The sequence below is a fragment of the Macrotis lagotis genome, chromosome X (genome assembly GCF_037893015.1).
Source record: "Macrotis lagotis isolate mMagLag1 chromosome X, bilby.v1.9.chrom.fasta, whole genome shotgun sequence".
Lineage (NCBI taxonomy): Eukaryota > Metazoa > Chordata > Mammalia > Peramelemorphia > Peramelidae > Macrotis > Macrotis lagotis.
The window spans coordinates 505,369,643-505,394,617 of record NC_133666.1 but is presented as its reverse complement, the minus strand read 5'-3'; the positions used below and the strand labels follow the sequence as shown (position 1 = coordinate 505,394,617).

General features: G+C 37.5%; 1 protein-coding gene across 6 annotated transcripts in view; it reads right to left on the bottom strand.

The window, feature by feature from the left end:
- The window catches only part of KIAA0319 (KIAA0319 ortholog), a 132,324-nt gene that overhangs the window by 21,618 nt on the left and 85,731 nt on the right, over nucleotides 1–24,975 (bottom strand). For 4 of the 6 annotated variants that reach the window (XM_074205892.1, XM_074205889.1, XM_074205890.1 and 1 more), the window contains 6 exons: nucleotides 20,587–20,815; nucleotides 17,719–17,842; nucleotides 14,103–14,235; nucleotides 11,643–11,791; nucleotides 9,999–10,150; nucleotides 1,463–1,601 (listed from right to left, as the gene is read on the bottom strand). In XM_074205892.1, coding sequence (XP_074061993.1) covers nucleotides 1,463–1,601; nucleotides 9,999–10,150; nucleotides 11,643–11,791; nucleotides 14,103–14,235; nucleotides 17,719–17,842; nucleotides 20,587–20,815 — 926 coding nt within the window. Of the gene's footprint in view, nucleotides 1–1,462; nucleotides 1,602–9,998; nucleotides 10,151–11,642; nucleotides 11,792–14,102; nucleotides 14,236–17,718; nucleotides 17,843–20,586; nucleotides 20,816–21,122; nucleotides 21,215–24,975 lie in introns of those variants that run through there. The other 2 variants (XM_074205894.1, XM_074205891.1) reach the window with 2 other exon arrangements.

Sequence of the window (24,975 nt, the reverse complement as noted above, 5' to 3'; positions counted from 1 at the left end):
GTCTAATGACTTAGCCTTGTAAGAACATGCTCGTCTACTTATGAAGGTCATCCAAACTAGCCTTTAGTTCTTTAAAAGGAAACATATAAGCATTAAAGCTGTACTGTATCATTTTGCCTAGTACTTACACAGTTACATCCATTTTTATTTCACTGTGGTCTACCATTGCTTCTGAGCAGTAATATTAAAAAAAAGAGAAACTATTTTCTTGCTGTCAGAAAAGGACATTCTTGAGTAGGGTTGCTAAAATTCTGTAGAACTCAGACTATTTTCCCTTAACAACTTTGTTAAAAAAGTGAATTCTCCTTTTTTGGATAAGAGATCTAAGGATATAAACAAGCAATTTTCAAAGGAAGAAATCTAAACTATGAACAATAATATTATAAATACTCCAAATAAGTAATAATGAAAGAAATGCACACTGAAGCAGCTCTGAAATTCGACATCACACCCCTTTGATTAGCAAAAATGACCCCTCCCCCAAAATGACCAACAGTAGAATAACTGGAAGAAAACAAACATATTAATGCACTGTTAGTAGAACTCTGAATGGGCATAGGCATCTGGAAAGCAATTTGAGATTATGTCCTGAAAGTCTCTAAACTGTATATACCCCTTGACCTGACAATATGACTACCAGGTCTATAATCTAAAAAGATCAAAGAAAGAGGAAAAGAATGCATATGTACAAAAATGGAAGTGGAAATTAAGGGGATGCCCATAATGAGAGAATGGCTAAACAAATTATATTTCTTGAGTATAATAGTACAATGTTGTACCTTAAGAAATGCTGAAAGTTTTCAAAGAAAACTGCGAAATCTCATATGAATTGGCACAGAATGAAGTAAGCAGAAATAGGAAAACGATATAAAAACAATAACTGACTCACAACTTTGAAAGACTTGGAACTAAGATCAATATATACATTGAAAAATGTCTCCCACCTCCTTGATAGAGAAGTGATAGTCTTAAGTAGAAGAATGATAACATTTTTACATGACCAATATGGGGATTTTTTTTTTACTTGACTATGCATATATGTTACAAATATTTTGTTTCTTTTTTCCACTTTTTTCCAATGGGGGAAAATAATTAAGTAAAATGAAAAAGAGAACCCATTCTTTCAGAACAAATAATTTCCCAATTAGAAATTGCCAAGAGAGACAGCACTGACCCTAGGATAGGCAGCTAGGCCTCAGAGTCAGAGTTCATGTACATCCAATGACAAAAGCACACCCTTAGACAAAATTAACCTCTCAAGGTCCCAGTCAACTTTCTAAGACTATACAGAAAAGGTGTAGGCCTGCATTGATTGTGGGAATTCCTTCACAGATGAAATCACAAATGTAGACCAAAATAACAACAAATTTTGTTGCTAAATTGGAAAGAAGCCCACCCAAAGGCAGACCACATAAATTACAAATTAGCATAATGAACCCCAACTTCAGGGTGGTGCTTTTACCAGGCCGCACTTCTACTGTAGCAGTGTCAACGTCTGAGTCTCCTTGGAGGTCTGTGACTTTCAAGTGAAAAGTATAAATCCCTTCCACGAGATTGATGAGCTGCAGAGCTGCGCTGTTCTCAGAGCCATGGATTACCTCCTAAAAAACACATGCAATTCAGGGTATTATTATTATTAACAGTACTTCTGACTAATTAGGGTCTTTTTATCAAGGCTCTGGCTCCCAATTCTTTCCTATATCATTACCACATTTAAAGGGGTATTCCTCTTAAAGAGTTATCTGGATTCTGCTTTCCAATATGATTTTAGAGATCTTTCCTGGAATCAAGTGTGTGCAGAGACATTCTTCTCTGTCAGCTATAAAGGACCCAAGGACCCAAGGTAGAGAGAATTCCAATGGCAATTCAGCTGGCATGCAGACACAATAACCAAAGCAGCTTACATTTGGATAGCCTTTCTCTTATGGATGCTTAAATTCTGAGTGGGCAAAGGACTACTTTCCTAAATGTCACAAATTGGCAAGGGTTGGAGTCAGGGCTTGTACGCAAGTCTTTTGACTGCAAACTCCATGCTCAATTAGAGAATTTTTGCTGTCCCTCAGATGCAAATTACCCATTTCTAAGAAGAGCAGTCACAATACATTTAAGAAGCAATCAAAATAGGTATCTCATGGAAAGTGTTTTGGGGGGTGACTAGGTGGCTCAATGGATAGAGCATCAGCCTTGGAGTCAGGAGTACCTGAGTTCAAATTCGGGCTTAGTCACTTAATAATTACCTAGCCGTGTGGCCATGGGCAAGCCACTTAAATCCCTTGCCTGGCAAAAACCTTTAAAAAAAAAAGAAAGAAAGAAAGAAAGAAAGTGTGTTTTTATTTCTATTTAACAAACTAAAAGGTTTTGGGGCGGCTAGGTGGTGCAGTGGATAAAGCACCTATCCTGGAGTCAGCAGTTCCTGAGTTCAAGTCTGGCCTCAGACACTTAATAATTACCTAGCCGTGTGGCCATGGGCAAGCCACTTAAATCCCTTGCCTGGCAAAAACCTTTAAAAAAAAAGAAAGAAAGAAAGAAAGAAAGTGTGTTTTTATTTCTATTTAACAAACTAAAAGGTTTTGGGGCGGCTAGGTGGTGCAGTGGATAAAGCACTTATCCTGGAGTCAGCAGTACCTGAGTTCAAGTCTGGCCTCAGACACTTAATAATTACCTAGCTGTGTGGCCTTGGACTAGCTACTTAACCCCATTTGCCTTGCCAAAAAAAAAAAAACTCAAAAACTCAAAAAGAAACTAAGACACCATCAAGCATGGGTTCAGCTATCCTTTGAAAGGTTTAAATAACTAAACAAATACCCAGCCTTATTTATTCAAAAACTCCTTACTATTATAAACCCTCCTTTAAGTAAAATCCAGAGGACTTAACTATATCTCAAAACCTAAACTGGAACAAAAGTCATGATCCAATTTAATCTAAAACCCCATTGATGGAATATCATGCAGAGTGGGTTCAACTAGGAGGCAGTTTACTGGCTTTACCAATGATAAACTTCAGATAAGCTGTTCCCTTCTCTTTACCTCAGATGCCCCATCTAGGAAAACAGAACAATAATCCCTTTTTCACTTGGCTTTTCAGGTGTGATGTGATGATAAATAGACACACAGACATACACAGACATACACACACACACACACACACACAGACCCCTGATATTCCATCAATAAATAAACATGTATTAAACATTTACTATGTTTCTGGCAACGTGCTAAGCACTAGAAATACAAAACAAGCAAAAGACAGCCCTTGCCCTCAAAAAGTTTACAATTTAATGGATGATGAGTTGGAAGTATTGAAAAGCATAATATAAATTTTATATTCTCAGTACTGGCTGCAAAGATAGCATTCTGAAATCCCTACACTATACAAAGTCTTGCCAGGGAAGGAAATGAAGCAGAATTCCAATGTTTTCAAATTAGGGGTCATGAGAAAAATATTCCCAGTGTCTAAAATCTGCTAAAATTTACTGGTAGATCCCTATCATGCTGAAATAGTTTTAATGTTATTATTCTAATGCAGAAATGCATCAGTCAGGGCAGGCCAGTCCTGGAATGTTAACTAGAAATTTTGACATCTGAAGCAAAAAGCAGAAAAGTTGCTCTTAGTGGCAGAGTGAATGAAAAAGAAAAAACAGAAATCCTGAGGTCCCTCCTTTGGATCATCCAATAGTTCATAATCCAAGCCATAAACATTTATTAAGAGTCTAATATGTGTAAGATATTCTGCTAGGCCCTGGAAACACAACCTTTCCCCTCAAAGTACTTTTAAGTCATACTTGACTCTTCCTTATCCCTCTCCCTTTAAATATTTGATTAACTGCCATCCCTCAGAGATTCTGTTTCCATAACATCTCTCGTACCTGTTTCTTTCTTTCTATAATAATGCCACCACTCTAATTCAGGTCTTTATCACCTTTCACTAGGACTAGAGAAGTAAACTGCTAACTGGAGAAACAGTTTCTAGTCTCTTATCTCTGCTATCTGTCAAAAAAAACTGTTCATACATATGCCAGTTCACAATATGTAAACAGAATTTCTTGTTGGTGCTGTTGTTTAGTCATTTTTCAGTCTTGTACATCTTCATGACCACATTTGGGGTGTTCATGGCAAAGATATTGGAGTGTTTTGCCATTTCCTTTTCTAGACTATTTGATAGATGAGGAAACTGAGGCTAAAATGGTTAAATTACATGCCCAGGGTCTCACAGCTAGTAAGTGTTTGAGGTCTAATTTGAACCTATGAAGAGAAGTCTTCTTGATTCCAAGCCATCTATATTTTTATATTTTTGTAATTTGAAAATAGAGAACATCAATGACTAGGAAGAGCAGGAAAGGCTTCCAGGAGGAACTGCTTATAAGCTGAGCTTGAAGGACGCTAAATATTGTAAGAGAGTAAGAATAAAGGAAAAGACAATGCAAGAACCAGGAGGTGGGTGATGGAATACTAAGTTCGACAAATAGCAATTAGACCAATTTTGTATAGGACTTAAGTGCATGAAAGAGAATAATGTCCAAAGGGCTATAAAATTATGCATACCCTTTGACCAAGTAATACCACTCTATCTGTATCCCAAAGAGATTTTTCAAGGGAGTGGGGGGAGGGGACCTATTTGAACAAAATTTTACAGCAACTTTTTTTATGGGTGGCAAAAAACTGGAAATTAAGGGAATGTTCATCAATTGAGGAATGAGTGAAAGAAAAATTCCAAAGGACCCATGATGAAAAATGTTCTCCACTCCCAGAGACAACTGATAACTTCTTAATATAGACTGAAGGAAGAAAAGGAGAAGAATTACTATAGGGCACTGAAAGGTTCTGTGACTTGGTCAGGGATGAGAATTTATCAATAAATAGATTGTAGCTGATATATACATTTATTAACAGCAAAGCTAAATCAATTCCATGGCTGCTATCATCATTAAAATAAGTAAAATTATGTTCATTAAAATATTTCAACTCTATAGAACATTATGGTTCCACATTGGATACTACCCTTTTCATTTTTATTTTCTGGGTTATTATTAGATTGTAAACTCCTTGAGAGCAGGGACTATCTTTCTTTTTCTTACTTGTATCCCTAGTTCTTAAAACAGTTAAGTTGTGGCACATGGCAGTCACTTAATAAAAGTTTATTGATTTAAAGTAAATTGATTGATTGAATTGAATAAGCCTAGAAAGCTTGTGAAGGTTTTTAAATGACAAGATTACTCAGAGAAATCATAAGATTTGAAAGAATTAAATGCAAAACAAAGTAAGCAAAACAAGGTAAACAATACATAATGATCATAACAATTAAAATAAAGATATCAATAAAGCAAAACCAAATGTTGGATAATTATGACAATCTTCTCAACCTCAAATAAGGGATAAGCATTAGATATCCCTTCCCTTTTACTGGCAAGGTGGATATGGAGTATTCCATATGCTATCAGATGCTGCCAATGTGTTGGTTGATTTTTTTATTCTTAGAAGAGGTTTGGGAGCCAAGATGGCAAAGATGGCAACAAGAAGAGATTGAGTCTTAGGCGCTCTCTGATAAAACTTTGAAACTAAGGACTCTAACTAAACTTTTGAGAGACAGAACCCACAAAGGGACACAGAGAAGCAGTTACTCAAGGTAACCTGGAAAAGAGCAGAAAGGCTCTGCTCCCCTGGGTCGGAGGGGCGGCCTGCCAGAGTGAAAGAACTTCGGCCACCTGGAGGCAGCCCCAGGGCGCTGGGAGCCTCAGCTCACAGCGCGGGGGAGTCTCCTGAGCTGCACCCCGGGGAGCACCGGCACAAAGTGAGGGAACAGCGGGGGACCTCTGCCAGAGCAAGCACATGGAGCCCAGCCCTCAGGGCACACAGCAAGCAGTTTGGTCTTTCTACAGCCCAGATCCAGGAACAGAAGCAGGCGGAGCAGGTAAGCAGGAGCCCCCAGGGCATGAGCCCATTGAGCTGAGGGAGAGGAGTAAAGAGAGAGAGAGAGACTGCCAAGCTCTGTCCTCTGCTCCTGGAACAGGACTCTGAGGCTCTGACCACATTCAGATCCTGATCACAGTCTAGGCCCCCCCATAGAACAGCAGGGCCCCCCCACCTCAGCCCCGTGGCAGAGGGGGGCGCTTATGGTCATTCACAGACCAGGAGGGAGGACAGAGCCTCACACACTGAGACCCTTGTGGGAGTGTCCCAAAAGCTCAGGAAGCACCCCAAAACCAGGCCCAGGCTGGGAAAATGAGCAAGCAGAGAAATAAGAGGAAGACCATTGAGAAATATTTTGCATATGAACCCAAGAAGGATCAAAACACTCAGTCTGAACATGAGGAAGCACAAGCTCCTGCATCTAAAGACTCCAAGAAAAACAGAAATTGGGCTCAGGCTATGACAGAGCTCAAAAAAGACTTTGAAAATCAAATGAGGGAGTTGGAAGAAAAACTGGGAAAAGGAGAGAGATGCAGGAAAAACATGAAAATGAAGTCAGCAGCTTAGTCAAGGAAATCCAAAAAAATGCTGAAGAAAACAGCATGCTAAAAACCAGCTTAGGTCAAATGGATAAAACAGTTCCAAAAGTTATTGAGGAGAAGAATGCTTTAAAAAGCAAAATTGGCCAGATGGAAAAAGAGATAAGAAAACTCTCTGAGGAGAACAAATCCTTCAGACAAAGAATAGAATTCAGGGAGATGGATGAATTTACCAGACATCAGGAATCAATACTTCAAAACCAAAAAAATGAAAAATTAGAAGAAAATGTGAAATATCTCATTGAAAAAAAACAACTGATATGGAAAAAAGACTTAGGAAAGATAATTTAAAAATTATTGGAATACCTGAAAGTCATAATCAGGAAAAGAGCCTTGACATCATTTTCAAAGAATTACTACAGGAAAATTGCCCTGATATTCTAGAAGTAGAGGGCAAAATAGAAATGGAGAGAATCCACCCATCCCCCGGAGAAAGAGATCCCAAAAAACCAACCTCTAGGAATATTATAGCCAAGTTCCAGAACTCCCAAGTCAAAGAGAAAATATTACAAGCAGCCAGAAGGACACAGTTCAAATATCGTGGAGCTGCAGTCAGGATCACACAGGACTTAGCAGCAACTACATTGGGAGCTTGTAGGGCTTGGAATAAAATATACTGGAAGGCAAAAGTGCTTAGAATGCAACTGAGAATCAACTACCCAGCAAAAATGAATGTCCTCTTCCAGGGAAAAAGATGGACTTTAAATGAACAAAGGGAATTTCAAATGTGCCTTTTGGAATGGCCAGAGCTGAACAGAAGGTTTGATCTTCAGATACAGGACTCGGGTGAAGCACAGAGATTGGAGGAGAGGGGGAAAATATGAGGGACTTAATGATGATGAACTGCATGTATTCCTGCATAGAAAAATGACACTGATAATACTCATATGAACCCTCTCAGTTAACAGAGCAGGTAGAGCTTTTATAGTTGAAGCACAGGAGAAAGCTGAATTTGAAGATAAAATATGGTGTAAAAATAGAGTCAATAGAAAAAAAGGGAAATGTAATGGGAGAAAGAAAAAGGAGAGGGGGAATAGGCCAAGATATTTCATATAATAAGGTTTTTTATTACAATGAGTTATTTCAATGATATGGAAGGGGGAGGCAAGGGGGAATGAGGGAACCTTTGCTCTCATCAGAGGTGGCTAGGAGAGGAAACAGCATATATACTCAATGGGGTATAGACATCTGGAGTAAGAAGGAGGGGGGAGCAGGGGGAAGGGGTGGGGATGTGAATAAGGGAGGAGAGGATGGACCATGGGGGAAGAGTGGTCAGATATAACACATTTTCTTTTGTACTTCTTGCAAGGGGCTGGGATTGGAAGGCCTTTCCAGGACCATGGGGCCAGGTGGATTCTGGGCCTAAGGGGTGGTATGGGGGCCCAGGGCTTCTTGGTCCCAGGACCAGGGATCTGTTTGCTGTGCCACTCAGAGACCCTACAGCAGAGTCAGAGTGAAAGGAGAGAGAAAATATAGTACATGGTAGTGGAGAAATAAGAAAGGAGGGAGTTGCAATCAGCAATGTCAACGTTGGAAAAATATGGAAGTAACTTTTGTGATGGAATTATCAAGAATGTGATTCACCCGTGACAGAGTTGTTAGTGTTGGAACAAAGACTGAAGCACATTTATTATTGTTATTATTTGGGGGGGGGTACAGGGCAAATGGGGTTGGGTGGCCTGCCTGGGGCCACATAGCAGGGTGATCTTTGAGTGTCTGAAGCCGGATTTGGACCCAGGTGCTCCTGGCTCAAGGGCCAATGCTCTGTCCGCTACCCAGCCACCCCTACTATTATTACTATTTTATTTTATTTTGGGTCTTTTTTTTTTCTTCTTTTTGGTTTTTTGCAGGGCAGTAGGGATCGGGTGGCTTGCATGTCACACGGTTGGGTGATTGTTGGGTCTACGGGGCTGGATGTGGGCTTGGATGCTTGTGGCTCCAAGGCTGGTGCTTCGTCCATTGCACCACCTGGCCATACCTATAATTATTACTATTATTTTTTTAATTTTAATTTTTTTCTCTCCCTTTACTTTATCTCTCAAGCAAGTCTATATTCATGGGGGGAAAGGGGTATTTTGTTTATTCTTAAACAAAAATATTTTATTAATGTATAAAAAAACATTTGTACAAAATGAGAATAAAAATAAAATAAAATCTCAAAAAATAAAAATAGGAAAAAAAAGAAGAGGTTTGGTAGTGATGGTAAATAATGTGTAAACAGACACATATGTATATGTGTATATATGTGTATATACATACTCACATATGTATCTTTTTCTCACAGATGATGTAATGTCACCCTCAGCCCTTCATTTTTAAAATACCTTAGTTTCTATAGTGTTATCTAATCAGAGTAGATTGCCAACCCTCAGGAAAACCTATTCTTTGAAGGGTATATGAACTGTATGATTGTCTTTGGTCTAAGAGAGACAGCTAAATGACCATCCTTTTATTAATAAAAGGCTGACCTTATTAATAAAATGATTAAATTACTCAGAAACTATGTCTCTTGAACCTTTTTAATCTTCACAGAGGTTATATAAAGGGAAAAAGACCCAGGACAAAGCCTTGGAGAACACTCAAGTGTTAAAAAGTAGGTCATGGGGGCGACTAGGTGATGCAGTAAATAGAGCACCAGCCCTGGAGTCAGGAGTACCTGAGTTCAAATCCAGCCTCAGACACTTAATAATTACCTAGCTGTGTGGCCTTGGGCAAGTCACTTAACCCCACTGCCTTGCAAAAACCAAGAAAAAAGAAAGTGGGAAACCCCACATTTTCCCCTACTTCACCATGCCCAGATACTCAGTGTTGGTACCAGTGTATAATTAATGGAAGAAAAAAGTGTCTGCTTGTAACTCTTCCAGAGCCAAGTAGAGAAGAAGGGTCTAATGTGTGATCTGTCTTACCCTTTTTCTTTCACCTTTCTGAGTAAGACTCCCATTTGCTCATCCTGTGCCCACAGAGCCAAAAATGACACCAACTAACATTATGTTGTGCCTTGGCAGAAGTTCTGTTTATCCCAGCCTGCTTACAAAGTAGTGACTTTTTCTTCTTTATCATTAACAACTCATGAAACTACCTATTGTATGGAGTATTCATTCATTACCACATAGATAGAAATGATGAAATTCCAGATCTTTTGAAGAACCAGAGCAATAATAATTCACATATAACACAGTATAATATGCACTTAAAACAAGACTGTGAAGTAGATAGCATAATGTATCTTTATTCTACAATGAAGAATTTTAAGCCTTGACCAAGGCCATATGACTGGTAAATGTCAGCTCCGGTATTCAAATTCAGACCCTCTGATTCCAATTGCAATGTTATTTCTATTACGCTGCATTACCTTTCTCTTTAACTTAACAATTATTCCTGCATTTGCCAAGCTATTCATGCTCAGTAAGTCAGGTTGTCCTAATGAAACCAAATTCACAAAGGATTTGCCATGTCAAGCACAACATTATCAAAGGATGACCAAATACTTACTCCAGCTGCTGGACTTTGACCATCCCGGATCCAGAGATAAGATACGATCCCTTGGTCATCAGTAGACATTGAACCATCCAGAGTAATGGAGCTATTGGGAAGCACAAGAACATGTCTGCCACTAGCCCGAGCTCTAGGAGGACTGTTGTTTTCTAAGTCACATGGAATAAAATGGAAGCAAGAACATGTTCATTCAGTAGAAATAATGATCATCTGGAGCACATTAAAAATTCATAGTTTACTTCACAGTCCTGTAGATGTAAGTTATACAAATGCTATAGTGTATAAGACTGTGACATATCAAGTGGTCACTCAGCCTCCACAGAAGACCTTCAATGATACTACTAATTACCTTCTACTGTACCTGATTCTACTTTTAGATAGTTCTCATTATTTGGAAGCTATTCTTTCCATTAGTTAAATACTAGATAATAACAATAATGATGATGATGATGATGATGATGATGATGATAGCTAACATTTATATAGTACCAACTCTGTGCTGGGCACTGTGCTAAGCACTATACAAATACTATCTCATTTAAACCTCCCAACAACCCTGAGAGGTGAGTGCTCTTATTTTCCACATTTTACAATTGAGGAAACTGTGACTAACAGAGGTTCAATGCTTTGCCCAGGGTCACACAGGTACTAGATAGCTAAGGCTGAATTTGAACTCGGTTCTTCCTAATTCCAGGTCCAAAGTTCTCTCTTCTGTATTATCAAGCTAAGTCTATCTCTCTGTCACTTCTACCCATAGGCTTGACTTCAGTTATCTGAAATCAAAGATTATGATATATTATATACCCATCAGTTTTATCTTTTCTGAGCTTTTTTCCAGCTCCAACAATCATTCTTTACCTGGTGTGGTCTCTCTTATTCCCTCACATTCTTAAATGCCCTCATGTGAACATGCACTAGCCTCTCTTTGTCCTTCCATGAGATATAAATAATCCTCCATGTGAGTTCTGAACACTTCTCTTGCATGTACCTGTAGACCTGGTGCATAGCACACTGATTGGCACATGGTAGGTGCTTACTGACTTTCGGACTTACTGTCAGTAAACCCTTGTGAAAATGGGAACTCAGACTCTAAAAATGTGGCTCAGGGAAGGGTGAAAAGAAAATGCTTAGTGAAAGGAGTCAGAATAAATGACTAAGGGAGAACAGAGATGCAGCAAACCCCCTTGAGTTCTAGAAGGTTGAATATTGAAATACTGAGGAAAAGGAGAATGGTTCAAGGCTAAATTTCCTCCTCAGGGCAAACTTCACTTTGAACTGTACCCCAGAAGAATTCCTGTATATGTTCTTCCTTTTAAAACAAATTATAATAACCTGTGTGACTTTGGGTAAAGCACTCAACTTCCCTGAGTCTCTCATCTATAAAATAACAATCAGAAAGCATACTCTGTGGTCCCTTTTAGTCCTAGAGTCATGATCTCATGTTGTTATTCCACCAACATCTTCCTCTGAATTTGAGGCCTGAAACATAATTTTTGGGTTTTCTGTTTTTTTCTTCAACTTCCCTTGGAAGCACAAGAAGTAGATGGAGCCTCCTTCTGCCTTTCATGTCTCCCATGACTTCAATGATCAAATGTATCAACACAACAGTTAGAGCCAAAGGTATAGAACACCTCGGCTTACCCTTCCTGACAGACACGGAGAGGGTAGCCATGCTGCTCAAGCCCTGGCGGTCTTTCACTGTCAGTCGAAAGTGGTAGGTGCCAACCTGCAGTCCAGTAACAGTGGCTACAGGTTGGTCAATGTTTTCCATCTCCACAGCACTTGGGCCACTGGAAGAAAACAGCAAGAGTTGGGGTGGAAATAATCACATAGGGCTTTGATTCTGCCAAGCATAATTATCTATGTTCTTTTAAATTCCTTTTAAATTCTTTTAAAATCCCATTTTTCCTTGGCAATCTGTAGAAAATTCATGATGAGTTTAGACAGAAAAAATATGATGACCTGAATTCTACATTGCAAAATTCATCAGCCATAAGGATCTTTTTTTTCAGGCTCTGTGAGATTATTGGTAATAAGGTACATACTGATCTGGAAATAAAATGATCTGCCCTTTGGATAATGAGACTTGCACAGTATTCCAAATTTCTTATCTAAATAAAAACAAGAAAACTAATGAGAATGATGTAAAGTGTGGAGTCAAGCTGGGTAGGACTCCTGGCTTTGGCACTCTCTAGTTCTGTGATCTTGGGCAAGTCACTTCAACACCCTTGAAGTCTCAGTTTCCACATTTATAAAGAAGGGCATTGGATTAAATGATCTCAAAGTTCCCTTTTCTACTTTCAAGTTCTTTAGTTTTCTCTTTTCCAGTAGAAATTAGAATGGTGAGTACTAGAGTCTCCTACATTCTCAGTTATCCAATCAAGGAGTGCAATGTCTTGTACCAAAGACCAAGAAGGACATCAATTTATTTTCTATATAAGCAGCTGCTGGAGGCAGCAAGTGGGTCAATGGAGTCAAGAAGACCTGAGTTCAAATCTAGCCTCAGATAAATCACTAGTTTTATGACCCTGGGCAAATCACTTAACCTCTGTTTGTTTAATCTACTAATAAAAGAAATGGCAAACCACTCCAGTAGCTTTCCTCAATTGGTGAAAGTTCAATATAAGACAAAGACATATAAATTCAATTTAGTCTAAAAATAAATCAAACTCAATAGGAATATATGCAGGTATCAGAAAAGGGGAGAGAAATATATAACAGGAAGAATAGATATGGGGAAAATGTTGTTCAGTCATGTCCAACTCTTTCCATATTGGGTTATCTTGGCAAAGCTACATCCTGAAATGGTTTGCCATTTCCTTCTCCAGTGGCATGCTCTGAGTTCATGGGGGTCACAAAGAGTCAAACATGATGTAACAATAACTAGTAACTGAGTGGCCTAATAGCCAATGAGCTTATGACCCTATTGCTCACCTAGAGAGTGACAGGGAAAAAGTTTGTATAAGGTAAGATAAGGAACTCTCCAATGAAGAATCTCCCTGTCCTAATGCTAGTCTTAGAACCAAGGGGGGGGGGGGTTCAAGTCCTGGTTGCTCTGACAATCATTTATTAGTTGAGTAACTGTAAACAGTCATTGGATCTAGCCAAGCCTCAAACTTATCCTGTGTGAACTGGGGATAATATACTTTATCTTTCCTTGGTTTGAATAAAGAATCACATTGCAATTTTTTCAGACTCGTATAAAGTTGAGTTACTGCTATTGTGAAGGGATAAAAACTGGACCCTTTTCTGTTTTTGTTTTTATTTTCATTTTATTTTTATTTTTTCATTTTTTTTAAACTAAGACAGGGAATTCCAGCAAGGAAACTTTCTCACAGGTTAGCACACCTTCTCTGAGAGTTATAGATGTACACAATAGCCTGGAGTCTTGAGAGGTCAATATGGGTCAGAGGTGAGTCTTTGGCCCAGGTTTAACTGAATAGGAACCATCTCCGTGGTCATCACACCACACTGCTATGCCTGGAATCATAAGTGAATTACAAAGGTCCCAGTGGTATGCCAACAACATATATATGTTTAGGAGGACCCCCTGCTTCTTACTGCTAAAGCGATGCCTTTCTTCCCTGTCTTTATTCTGATCAGATATATGCCTTGACAAGGCTTACCTCTCACTTATTCCTAACAGAATGTCCTTTAATTTTTTCTTTTTTTTTTCTTTTTGGGGGAGGCAATCTGTGTCAAATGACTTGCCTAGGGTCACACTGACAATAAGTGTCTTATGTCAATTCAAACTCAGACTCCAGGCCCAGTACTTTATCAACTGTGACACCTAGCTTCCCCTTCTTCCTCTAATTGTCATCCACATTCTCTTGACTCCATCAGCACCTCCTCCTCCTCCTCCCCTTAATTCTTCAACTCAACTAAATTAAGAAATGGAATATGGTGTTGCTCAGTAAAACTATAAGGTGAGGCAAGTACGGCTTCACCTGGAGATGATGAAGCATGCCCTAAAGGTTTCCCTGGACATGCTTCCCCTCTCCTTGTGGTTTTACCCCAGGTGACCCACCTTGCCCCTTCTCTCTTTGACCCTCTGTCTTGCTTATGGTCCTGGGGCTTTTTAGTACATTTAAAATGTGTTACCTGATGTTTTCCCAGCGATAGAAAATAATGCCTTGGTCATCAGTGCTTCTGCTTCCATCAAGGATCATTCTTTCCACAGGGAATATCACCTCTTTGTCTGGGCCAGCCACAGCTATAGGGGGACTGTTTATTTCTACAATAACAAAACAATGTGAAAATGAGCATTTTTTCTTTTTCTTTTTTTTTTTTTTAGGTTTTTCCAAGGCAAATGGGGTTAAATGGCTTGCCCAAGATCACACAACTAGGTAATTATTAAGTGTCTGAGGTTGGATTTGAACTCAGGTACTCCTGACTCCAGAGCCGGTGCTCTATCCACTGTGCCACCTAGCCACCCCAAAAAAATGAGCACTTTTAAAATTATGTTACCAATGCTCGAATTTCTTTAAAATGTTTGTTCTGAATTCATTTACATCAATTCACATAGGAATTGAACACTCAAAACCATCAGGATACAGTTTTAGGTTAAAATGATAAAGGTCCTGTAGAACACATAAAAATAATCAATCATTCAATATTAGTACTAGACAATATTGTCTACCATGAGTCAAATATTGTGCTAAAAGCTGAGGATGTAAAAGGAAGCAAAAGAAAGTCCCTGACCTCAAAGAGGCTTATAATCTAATGGAGGATACAACATACAAATAGGTACAATAAAATAGGACAAAAAGCAAGGATAATTAGGAAATATTTAACAGAAAAAAAGATATTAAAATTAAGAAGTTTGGTTGTTTCAGGTATTTTAGTCATCCATTTGATGTTTTCTTGGCAAAGACACTAGAGTAGTTTATCATTTCTCATTTTACAGATGAGGAAACTGAGGCAAAGAGGGTTGAATGCCTTATTTAACTATGGTCACACAGTTGGTAAGTCAAATTTGAACTCCAGACCCAGCACCCTATCTAGAGAAGTCTTCCAGTAATTGGGACTTGAAGGAAACTAGAGAGGTCAGTAGGTAAGAGTCGAAGAGGGAAAGAATTCCAAGCATGAGGAAAAGCTAGGCAAAATGTCCTGAGCTGAGAGATGGACTGTCTTGTTTCTGGAAGAATCAGGAGGCCAATGTCACTGGACTGAAGAATATATGTTGAGGAATAAGGTGTAAGGCAGCTGGAAACATCGGAGGGGGCTAGGTTATGAAGATCATGAACATATTACCATATTACAAAGATAAACCCAATATAAATTGTCAAATATCCAAAAGGGATATTTGACTAAATTTGCTTTCCTTTGTAACCACAGAGAATTCAATCAAGGGTCAAAAGTAATTTTTGATTTTAAGTAAAATTTTTAATTTAAATTATTTAAATTTTAAATTAAATCAAATTTTTAAATCAAATTTTTAAATGATTTTTTTTATTAATGCATTGAATGAATGAATAAAAGTTCCTAGAATTTACAGGATTTCATCTGAGGGACTTATTGTGACTTCTGCACAACTATACCCAAGCCCTAAATAAAATGCCCAACTATTACGTGCAGGACAACAATATTTGCTCTAGTTTTGACATGACAGATGACCTCTGCTACAATGTCTCTCACAAGCATTTGTGACTGGATATATGGTTGCTTTGCAGATTACTGAAATGGCCCACAGTAGCAATCAAACATGTCATACACAATACATTTTTACCAAGGAAGTACTTGAAGGTTCATCTGGTCAAACAGTGAATACTGGGCTAGAGAGGGATCATGTCATTTTCTATTTGGGATAGTTCAGCAGATCTTAATTTTTCTGTTTCTTGGTTTCTTTGTCCATAAAATGAGAATTCTCCTTTTCTTTTGATTCATCAAGAAAACAGGAGTAGAAGAGCTATGGTTTATGGCATAGATTCCCTTTCTTCCCCTAGAAGAAAAAGCTAAAGATGCCATTTAAGTCAGCAGAGAAATTGGGGCATCACAAGGTAAGGCAATGAAGAAAGTAGAAATAGCTTATACAGAGCTGCCAGGTGGCACAATGGTTAAGAGTCTTGGAGGTGGAACCAGGTACTTCAAAGATGTATGACTGGACAAGTCACTTAACTTCTTTCTGCTTCAGTTTCCTCCTTTGTAAAATGGGGATATCACCTACTTCCTAGAATTGTCAGAAGGATAAAGTAAGATATTTGTATTTAGACTCAGACAGACAGCAACATAGCATCAGAGGAAGATAAATCACAGACCAAGACAAAGAGATGTGTCCTGTTAAGGGGTCTCCTGAACTTTTCTTTTTGAGTTGCCATATTTTCCAGAAAGACTAGACCCAGATATGCAAGAGGCCCCAAATGTGTCAAGGATGAATTGCTCTCTTCCCCCTCTTCCCCCTCCCTCTTCTCTGTCCCATTCTCCCCCCCCTTTCTGCCCCCCCCCCCAAGCTGATATAATGTGTTCTTTGCCTCCCTGGATTCTCTGGGTGTCTTTGGGAATCAAGGCAGGCACCAGACAATCTGTACTAGGCTGAGAAACTGATTGTGCAGCTGAGACCCTTGCAGATAAGTATATCATCATGTCTTCAAGGTCTCACAGTTCTCCAGAGAAAAGAATGAAGCTTTTGTCATTACCCTGCTCCTCCTCTTTAGGAGGGCTTTTGACCTTTTTTCCACCTTTACTGTACCTTTCCCCTTTTGTGCTATGCTCCTTTAGGTGGAGATCTGTGTTGTACTGACATGAGTATTCAAACTTCTGAATGGATTGTGGACTCTTCAGGTTCCACATGCGAGCTTGCATCTCTTGTAATAAACCTAGTTTTCACATAACTTTCATGAAGTTGTGATATCTCTATTGACAGTACACACAGAAATGATGACCCTCTGAACCAGAAATGACGAATGGAAAACAGAAAAACAGAAATGCAGACACTCAAGGGCTAAAACAATGATACCAAGGAAGATGGAAGATTGTAAAATGTTTAAAGTACTATGTACAACACTAGTTATTGCTGTTCTTGTTGTTTTCATTATGGCACCCATATTTGGTTTCTTTCCAAAAAATAACAAAGGCAAGAATAAGGTACTTCATTTACATAGGAATATAAGTTAATTATGGGCTGGGTATCTTTTTAGGACATCAGGAGGCAAAGTAGAGTTTCTTCCAGCAACAGTTCATTGAAAAGTACCAAAGGTAAAATTATACTACAGAGTATTTGACAGTGGCTCAGCTGACCTTAGGGGTCAAGAAGACAAAGTACAATTCCAGTTATCATTAGGGTGATGATCTTTAAGAATGTACTTACAAACCGGAAGTTAAATTATAAAGTCAATCTGGTCACAGAACATTTGAGTGTCTGAATGCAATGTCCTAGATGTCTACAAAATGTCTATATCACTGAGGCAGAAGAGTAAAATATCTATGTCCATATCAAAGGATTTAAGGCTTTGATCTAGAAGAGACTTTAAAGGTCATGCAGTCTAACCTCATCATTTTATATTCTGAAACTGAAGTGACCTTGAGGACCTACATGTGATATTTCATCCTAGGGTTTGAAAATTAAAATTATAATAGGTCTCGAGACCTAAAAGCAAAATTTCCTTTTCATTCAGGTCACAATATCTGCTACCTCAATTCAATGCTACCTCAGGGGTGCAGGACAAATTCCTCTCTATTCTAAGTCAACAGGCCCCAAGGTATTGCCATTCTCACCTACCAGGCTGGACAATCACAGTGACTTCAGCAGTAGATTGCTGACTTGATGAATCTGTAATTATCAGCTGAAATGTATAATCTCCTTCCTTCATTGCAGACAACTGAAGGTATGGTGTCCTCACACCCTGGGCATTTGACAATTAAAAAAAAAAAAGAAAAGACAAATATAGGATTATAGACATTATGAATAAAGGACCTAATGAGAAAATATGATATTATGCAAAACTGACAGATTTAGTAAAGATATTTGCTCAAGCAAGGAATATTTGTATGTCTTCAGGGAATTGGGGACGAAAATCCAGAGCAGCAAAAATTTTCAGAGGCAGCATTTTATTCATTTGAGTTAAAATAATTAAAATAGCCAACTTTAATAGATGTTTATCTCTTCTGTTGGTAATAACATCAATTACTTCTCCCATTTAAATGCCAAAACATGAAATATTTACATTATAACTCCCACTACAATTTCTTTAATTCCCTTAATAATAGTTAACATCTATATAAAATTTTAAGGGTTTAAAAAATTAAAAAATAATAAGAAATTTTTGAAAACTTAAAAAAAAATTTTAAGGAGTGAAACATGCTTTTCACATATTTACCTCTTTTAATTCTCACAGCAATATAAATCAGATGCCATTATTGTTGTCACTTTACAAACGAGGAAACTGAGACTGAGAGAATTTGAGTGACTTGACTAGGGTCACACATCTAGTTAGTTGTCTATAACAACTAACTGCTTCCAATTTCCCCTGTAAATATTTCTTCTTTGAAAACAGAACTAAGATGTTTATAGATTATAGACTTTTAGTGATAATATTGACTTTAAAAGATCATCTACTATAATTCCCTAATCTTATAGATCAAGAAACCAAGGTCAAAAAAACATTTAATGACTTGCCCAGGGTCACACAGCTAGTTAGTGGTGATTCTTGATCTGAAATTGAAACATAGATCTCCAAGGCAAACACTCTTTCTACTATAATATTTTGTTATATTTATATAGGATATATCATCTTTTAATTTCTTGGCTAATATCTCAGCCATGTATATACTTCGATCTTTCTCCATATCTATGTTTTTAGTCCTTCAATGTAGACACTTCTCAGTTTGTTTCTTCATCTGTCATTCTATCTCAGTTTCCTTGTTTCTGTACATAAGTATCTCAGCCTTTGATTGTATTTGACCTTGATTCTAGGTCTTTGTCTCTGAATCTGTTTCTAAACTCTCTGAACTTCAATTTCCTTCTCTGTAAAATTAGATGGTTTAACTAGATGACCTGAAAAGTTCTATGATTCAACAAAATGCTGAAGTAGACCCATGATATTTCCAACAGTATAGATGACTATCTATCCATACTGTTTCCTCCTGTATAGTTTTGTTCATGTACTCCCATGACTCTTCCACAGATTGTCCACTCAATGTGCTGGGTTCTTATCTATAACTATCCTACCATTATGAATGTACATGTGCATGAACTGTCTAACCCTCAAAGTTGCTATATGACCAGCCCCCCCTTCTAGTCATGCATCTCTCTGATGGTATTTTTATCTACTTCCAAAGATTTTTCACTGGTAACGAACTGAAATGTGTTCAACCCTATCACACAGAACACCACTGACATTCAGATGATCAATCATTTTAATTCTTCTGACACTGTTGTATTACATGGTTTAACAGGTCCAATTCATTGTCTGTTTTTAATGTCAAGCAAAGGCACCAAAAGACCAGATCTATGAGTTGCCCTTCCAACTGCCTCAATAGGTATTTTTCTCCCTATTTTTTCTGTTCAGAAATTTAAGCCTAAATCTTTTAATTAATTGTTTATCTCATTTTGGAGGTTCTGTATGATATTAGGGCTTGATACAATCAGCACAATACCATTCACTAAGATGAGCATCTTCTGCACTAATGGCAAACAACTCAGGCAGACATACAATTAATTCCTTATTTTAAGCTTCACTTGAGGTTAAGCCTCACTTGAAACCCAGATGACAATGGCACAGAACCACCCATCATAGTCTGCCCACATTGCTCTATCAACAAAACAGAATTATAGTAGCTCAAAAACAAAGTGAGATATGCAAATTTAAAGACATCTCCACTCTAAATGTTCATATGGACTGTGGTGGAAAATTCTGAGCTTGTACTAGTCTGATCAGTCACAGGAGTATCTTGATTCCAATAAATTGATGTCATTTTTGACCTCTTTGAGAATGAGGGACAATAACCAAGTCCAAAATTGAACCCAATACTCCAAATGCACTATGACCTTGGGCACTTTGCTTATTTTATTATAGTCTAAGAACACAAAAATTGTCTTGGTTGAAATATCAAACTGCTAACTAATGCTGAGCTCCACATTCCTGGATCAAGCCCTAACTCTTTGCTTTCTACTTCAAGTTTCTTATAGACATTGTTTTCCCCTATTAGAATACAAGCTTCTTAAAGGCAAAGATTATCTTGCTTGCTTGAATTTATATCCTAAAATGCTTAACATAATACCTAGTACTTAGTAAGTGCCCAATCAATGCTGTTCCTTTTTTGGGGGGGGGATTTTTGCAAGGCAATGGGTTTAAAGTGACTTGCCCAAGGTCACACAGGTAGGTAATTACTAAATATCTGAGACCACATCTGAACTCAGGGTCCTCCTGAATCCAGGGTTAGTGCTTTGAGACTGCACCACCCACCTAGCTACCCCAGTTCCATACATTCATAACTATAGGAGTGCCTGAGTTCCTCTTTCAATATCTTTAATGCATCAGAATAAAGTCATTTTTGAACTCATCTTTCTAGGCCCCAAAACAAAATTCAGATTCAAATGATGAAAGAGAGAGACAAATTCTTCTGACCCCCATAAACAAGAACTTACTTTCATGTCTACTACTTTGCTTTTACTACGCTGGCTCAGAGACCACTCATAGCTGACAATCTGGTGGTCATCACTGCTCTGGTTTCCATTGAGGATGATGGAGTTCTGTGGTAAAGTTATCACCTGGTTTGGTCCTGCATTAGCAAAAGGGGGATAGTCCACAGGCTTGTTGACTATTAGTGATGCAGTAGTAGAGTTTGCAGCTCCATCTGAATCTATTACTGTTAACCTATGGAAAGGAGAATAAAAGAAAGAGAAAGGGAGGGAAAAGGAGATAGAAAGGGAGCAGAAAAGACCATAGAAGGGGGAGAGGGAGAGACAGAGGCAGAAACAGATAGAGAGAAGAAGAAAGAAAAATCCATTATATGTGGGTATTAGGAGGGTACCTAATAGTTGCTTTCGATTTTTTGAATGGTTAACATGGGGAAGAAGGAATATCCTTTGAATTTCTTGGCCTCAGGGGGAATAATACTTCCCAAATTTTAAGCTTAGATAACTGTTTCTTCTTATAGCTTTCAAAGTTAAATTATACTAACTTTGATTTCAAGTCTGAGGACATAGATTTGAAGCCTGGCTGTAACTTCTTTCTTCTTCTTGTAACCCTGAGAAAGTCACTTTACTGAGCCAGACTTAGTTTCCCCATCTGTAAAAACAGGATGTTACATCAAATGACTTTCAAGTTTCCTTCCAGCTCTAAATCCCACAGTCCCATGTTCCCAAGCGCTATTCTTACTTCTTCAAAAAAACATATTGGGGACTGTGAAGTTGGAATCTCTATGTGAGGGTGCCAACCCCAAAATCACAGAATCTCAAAATTGAAAGGAATTTCAGAAAGCATCTATACCAACCTGTGCCTGAATGAGAATCTTACCTGCAACAGGTTTAACAAGTCATGCAGCTTTTGCTGGAGGAGGAAACCAAAACCTCGCAAGGCAAACCATTCCATTTTGGCCAGCTTTAATAGTTAAGAAATTTTTTCTTGTAGGCCACTATGGTAGGGATATATTGAGATAAAAGAAGCAAGGAGTTTGTATGTTTAGGTATATCTGTGTGTGTATGTGTATATATAAGTGTATGTGTGTGTATATATATATATATATGTATATATATATATATATATTATTTACATATATATATGCATATACATACATATAAGGGAGACACTGGCACAGAACCACAGAATAGCAGTACCCTCATTAGTGAAATGCTCAATAAGTAAAGTAGAATTTGAAACAGTTCAAAAGAAATGCAAGATGCTCAAATTTAGAAAATTCACCCCAAGTGTTCATATGGACTATTTGTGCCCATCCTATAGTAGAGCATTCCAAGTTCTTATTGGTTTGATCAGTCATAGGTGAAACAATGAACCTCATCTTCTTAATCCAAATCCAATGGCAGAACAATTGATTCACAAATTTGACTTTAGAATTTAAAAAAACAAACAAACTGCAAATCAATGTATTCTGTATATGGGAAAAACAACATAATTTAGTGTGGCTTCCTTAAATATTTAGCATTTATCATTTAAAAAGATTTAAAATTTCATATTAATTTAACTCATGTCCTTCAACAACTCATTGAAACTATTTTTCTTTCATTTTGCTTTAAAAGATTAAACATGTTGATTCTACTAATTCATCTCTGATTACTAATTAATTTTGGTTACTTTTTTTGGAGTTTTATTTGAATGACATGTTATCTAAGTAACGCTTTCATAGAACAGATCACTAGGAACTAGTATTACATAAAAATAACTGGAGTCTCTCAGGCAAGGCAAGGAAAAACCCACCCTTGCTTTTTTTTAGGGTGTTTTTTTTTGCAAGGCAAATGGGGTTAATTGGCTTGCCCAAGGCCAAACGGCTAGGTAATTATTAAGTGTCTGAGACCAGATTTGAACCCAGGTACTCCAGGTACTGACTCCAAGACCAGTGCTTTATCCACTATGCCACCTAGCTGCCCCTAAGACTTATTCTTAATAGATAGTTGCTAAACTCAGTTGTTTCTATTCAATCAAGAGATTGCAAGTGCTTTCAGCACCCCATAAACATTTCAGCATCCTTGGGTGAAGCCCCAGTAGTTAAATGTCAGGTACAGGCACTGATGCAATGATCTTTCTATAAGGAGAGTATCCAGTCCAACCACCCCTGGGTTGTTAAGTCTTGTCTCCAAACAGGCTCTCCAACCCCAGTCTAGCTATTCCTATAATGTAATTGCTACATCCCAATCCAAAGGCCCGTACAACCACAAGTGCCACCACCAGGTTAAAGGCCATAGTTGCCATGGTCAGCCTTGAACCCAAGGTTGAGGCTTCAGTAGTAGCCTACTACTTTTTCAGGAGTAGAATCTAGCCAGGAATCTCCTATCAGCTATCACTTCCACACAAGAGAAGTAACATTAAAAAAACAGGCATTCCTTGGTTTGCTGTAATGACTGCAATTTATTCTCACCTCTCACCAAAATAAAGCAAGATCTATGACCATCTTTTTAATTACAGGAATGAATTCTTTAATTGAGTTCTTAAGTAGATGAGAATCAATCACTTCATATCCCATAATTTATAATCTTTTATTATAAAAGACAAGACCCCCCCCCAAAAAAAAGAATCTTTAAAAAAAAAAACAGTTCAGGGGCAGTTAGGTGGCACAGTGAATAGAGCATTGGCCCTGGAGTCAGGAGGACCTGAGTTCAAATTTGGCCTCAGACACTTAATAATTACCTAGCTGTGTGATCTTGGGCAAATCACTTAACCCCACTGCCTTGCAAAAACTAAAATAGTTAAAAAGCTATCCCACAAAAAGAGATGAGTATGACAGAAAAAAATTATATGGCAAAGAAATACTACAATAAAAACTATCTAAGAAATGAAACTTCTACAAAAATGCATAATCAAACTTTTTAGAATTGATGCAAAAAAATCAAAAGGTTAAAATAAATTAGAATAAATACAATGAAGGAAATAAGAATAATTCAGTTTAAGCATAAGAAGAGATATACTAAATGAAAAATGACAAAAAATAAAAGGACCATTAAAATAATATATAACAGGAATCTGTACCTTGGAGAAGATTAGCAATTAATTAAAATATCAAAGAAAAGCTCAGAACAGAACTTAAAAAGTTGCTTAGGCAGCTAAATGAAGCTTTGGGCCTGGAGTCCGGAAGACCTAAATTCAAATCAGGCAAGACACTTACTCCTGTTTATACCCATTTTCTCACCTGTAAATTGAACTGTAAACAGAAATAGTAAAGTACTGCAGTATCTTTGCCAAGAAAATCCCATTTTGGGGATCTGGGGAGGAGGGAGAAGTGGTCCAAAAAGTCAGACACAACTGAAAAAGATTATGTAAATGGGGTGGCTAGGTAGCACAGTGGCTAAAGCACTGGCCCTGGAGTCAGGAGTACCTGGGTTCAAATCTGGTCTCAGACACTTAATAATTACCTTAATAATTACTTGCCTTGGGCAAACCACTTAACCCCATTTGCCTTGCCAAAATCTAAAAAAACAAACAACAACAACAAAAAAAAAATTATGTAAATGATACAGTAAAAGATTTGGAAGTGAGGAAAAAAATTCAAACACTAAATTAACTAGAATATCAGGGGGAATTGAAAAAGAAACAGGACTAAAAACTATATTTGAAGAATTCATTAGAAACAACTTAATAAAGGAGATTATCTACAAGTGAAAAGAATTAACAGGATCTATTCCAACATAGAGAAAGGCTATATGCAAATTCTGAAAGGATAAAATTATTTAATTTTAAATTGGCAAAGCAGAGGAAGTTCTAAATAAAAATAAAGATTATACTTATTAGACTATCATCAGTTCTTAAAATGAGAAAGATGACAAAGTTGGACCAAAACACTCACAAGATTTAAGGCATAGGATTAGATCATCAACTTGTAAATTTGATTACATCAACATATAAATTTGAGAATTTCATTTGCCATCAAAAGAATATTTTTCATTATTTGAATGTATCAACCAAAAAACAAAATTTTAAATATTCTAAATGAAGGCAAAGAACCCCAGATCATCTGCATGGTAAGATCTAAATCAATAAAAGAAAAGAAATTAAAAGAAATAAATGAAGAAAATGTTTATGACATATGTAAACAAAAAATTAAATATCAGAAATACTTAAGGGCAAATAAAATATTCAAGGGAATCCCTATGGGTAAATGAATTTAATAGCCTTTTTTTTTTTGCCACAACCTCTCTCATAATCCTTGATTACTTCAAGATTCATCTCAGTGAACCATGAACCCAGCACTCTGAACTCCTAACTCAACTCCTGCCACTTCCCTCAACTTGCTTATTTTACTCTTCCTCAGTCCCTTTTAAGTGTGTTCATACTTAAGATCTTAGAGTCAAAATAAAATTGTTCTA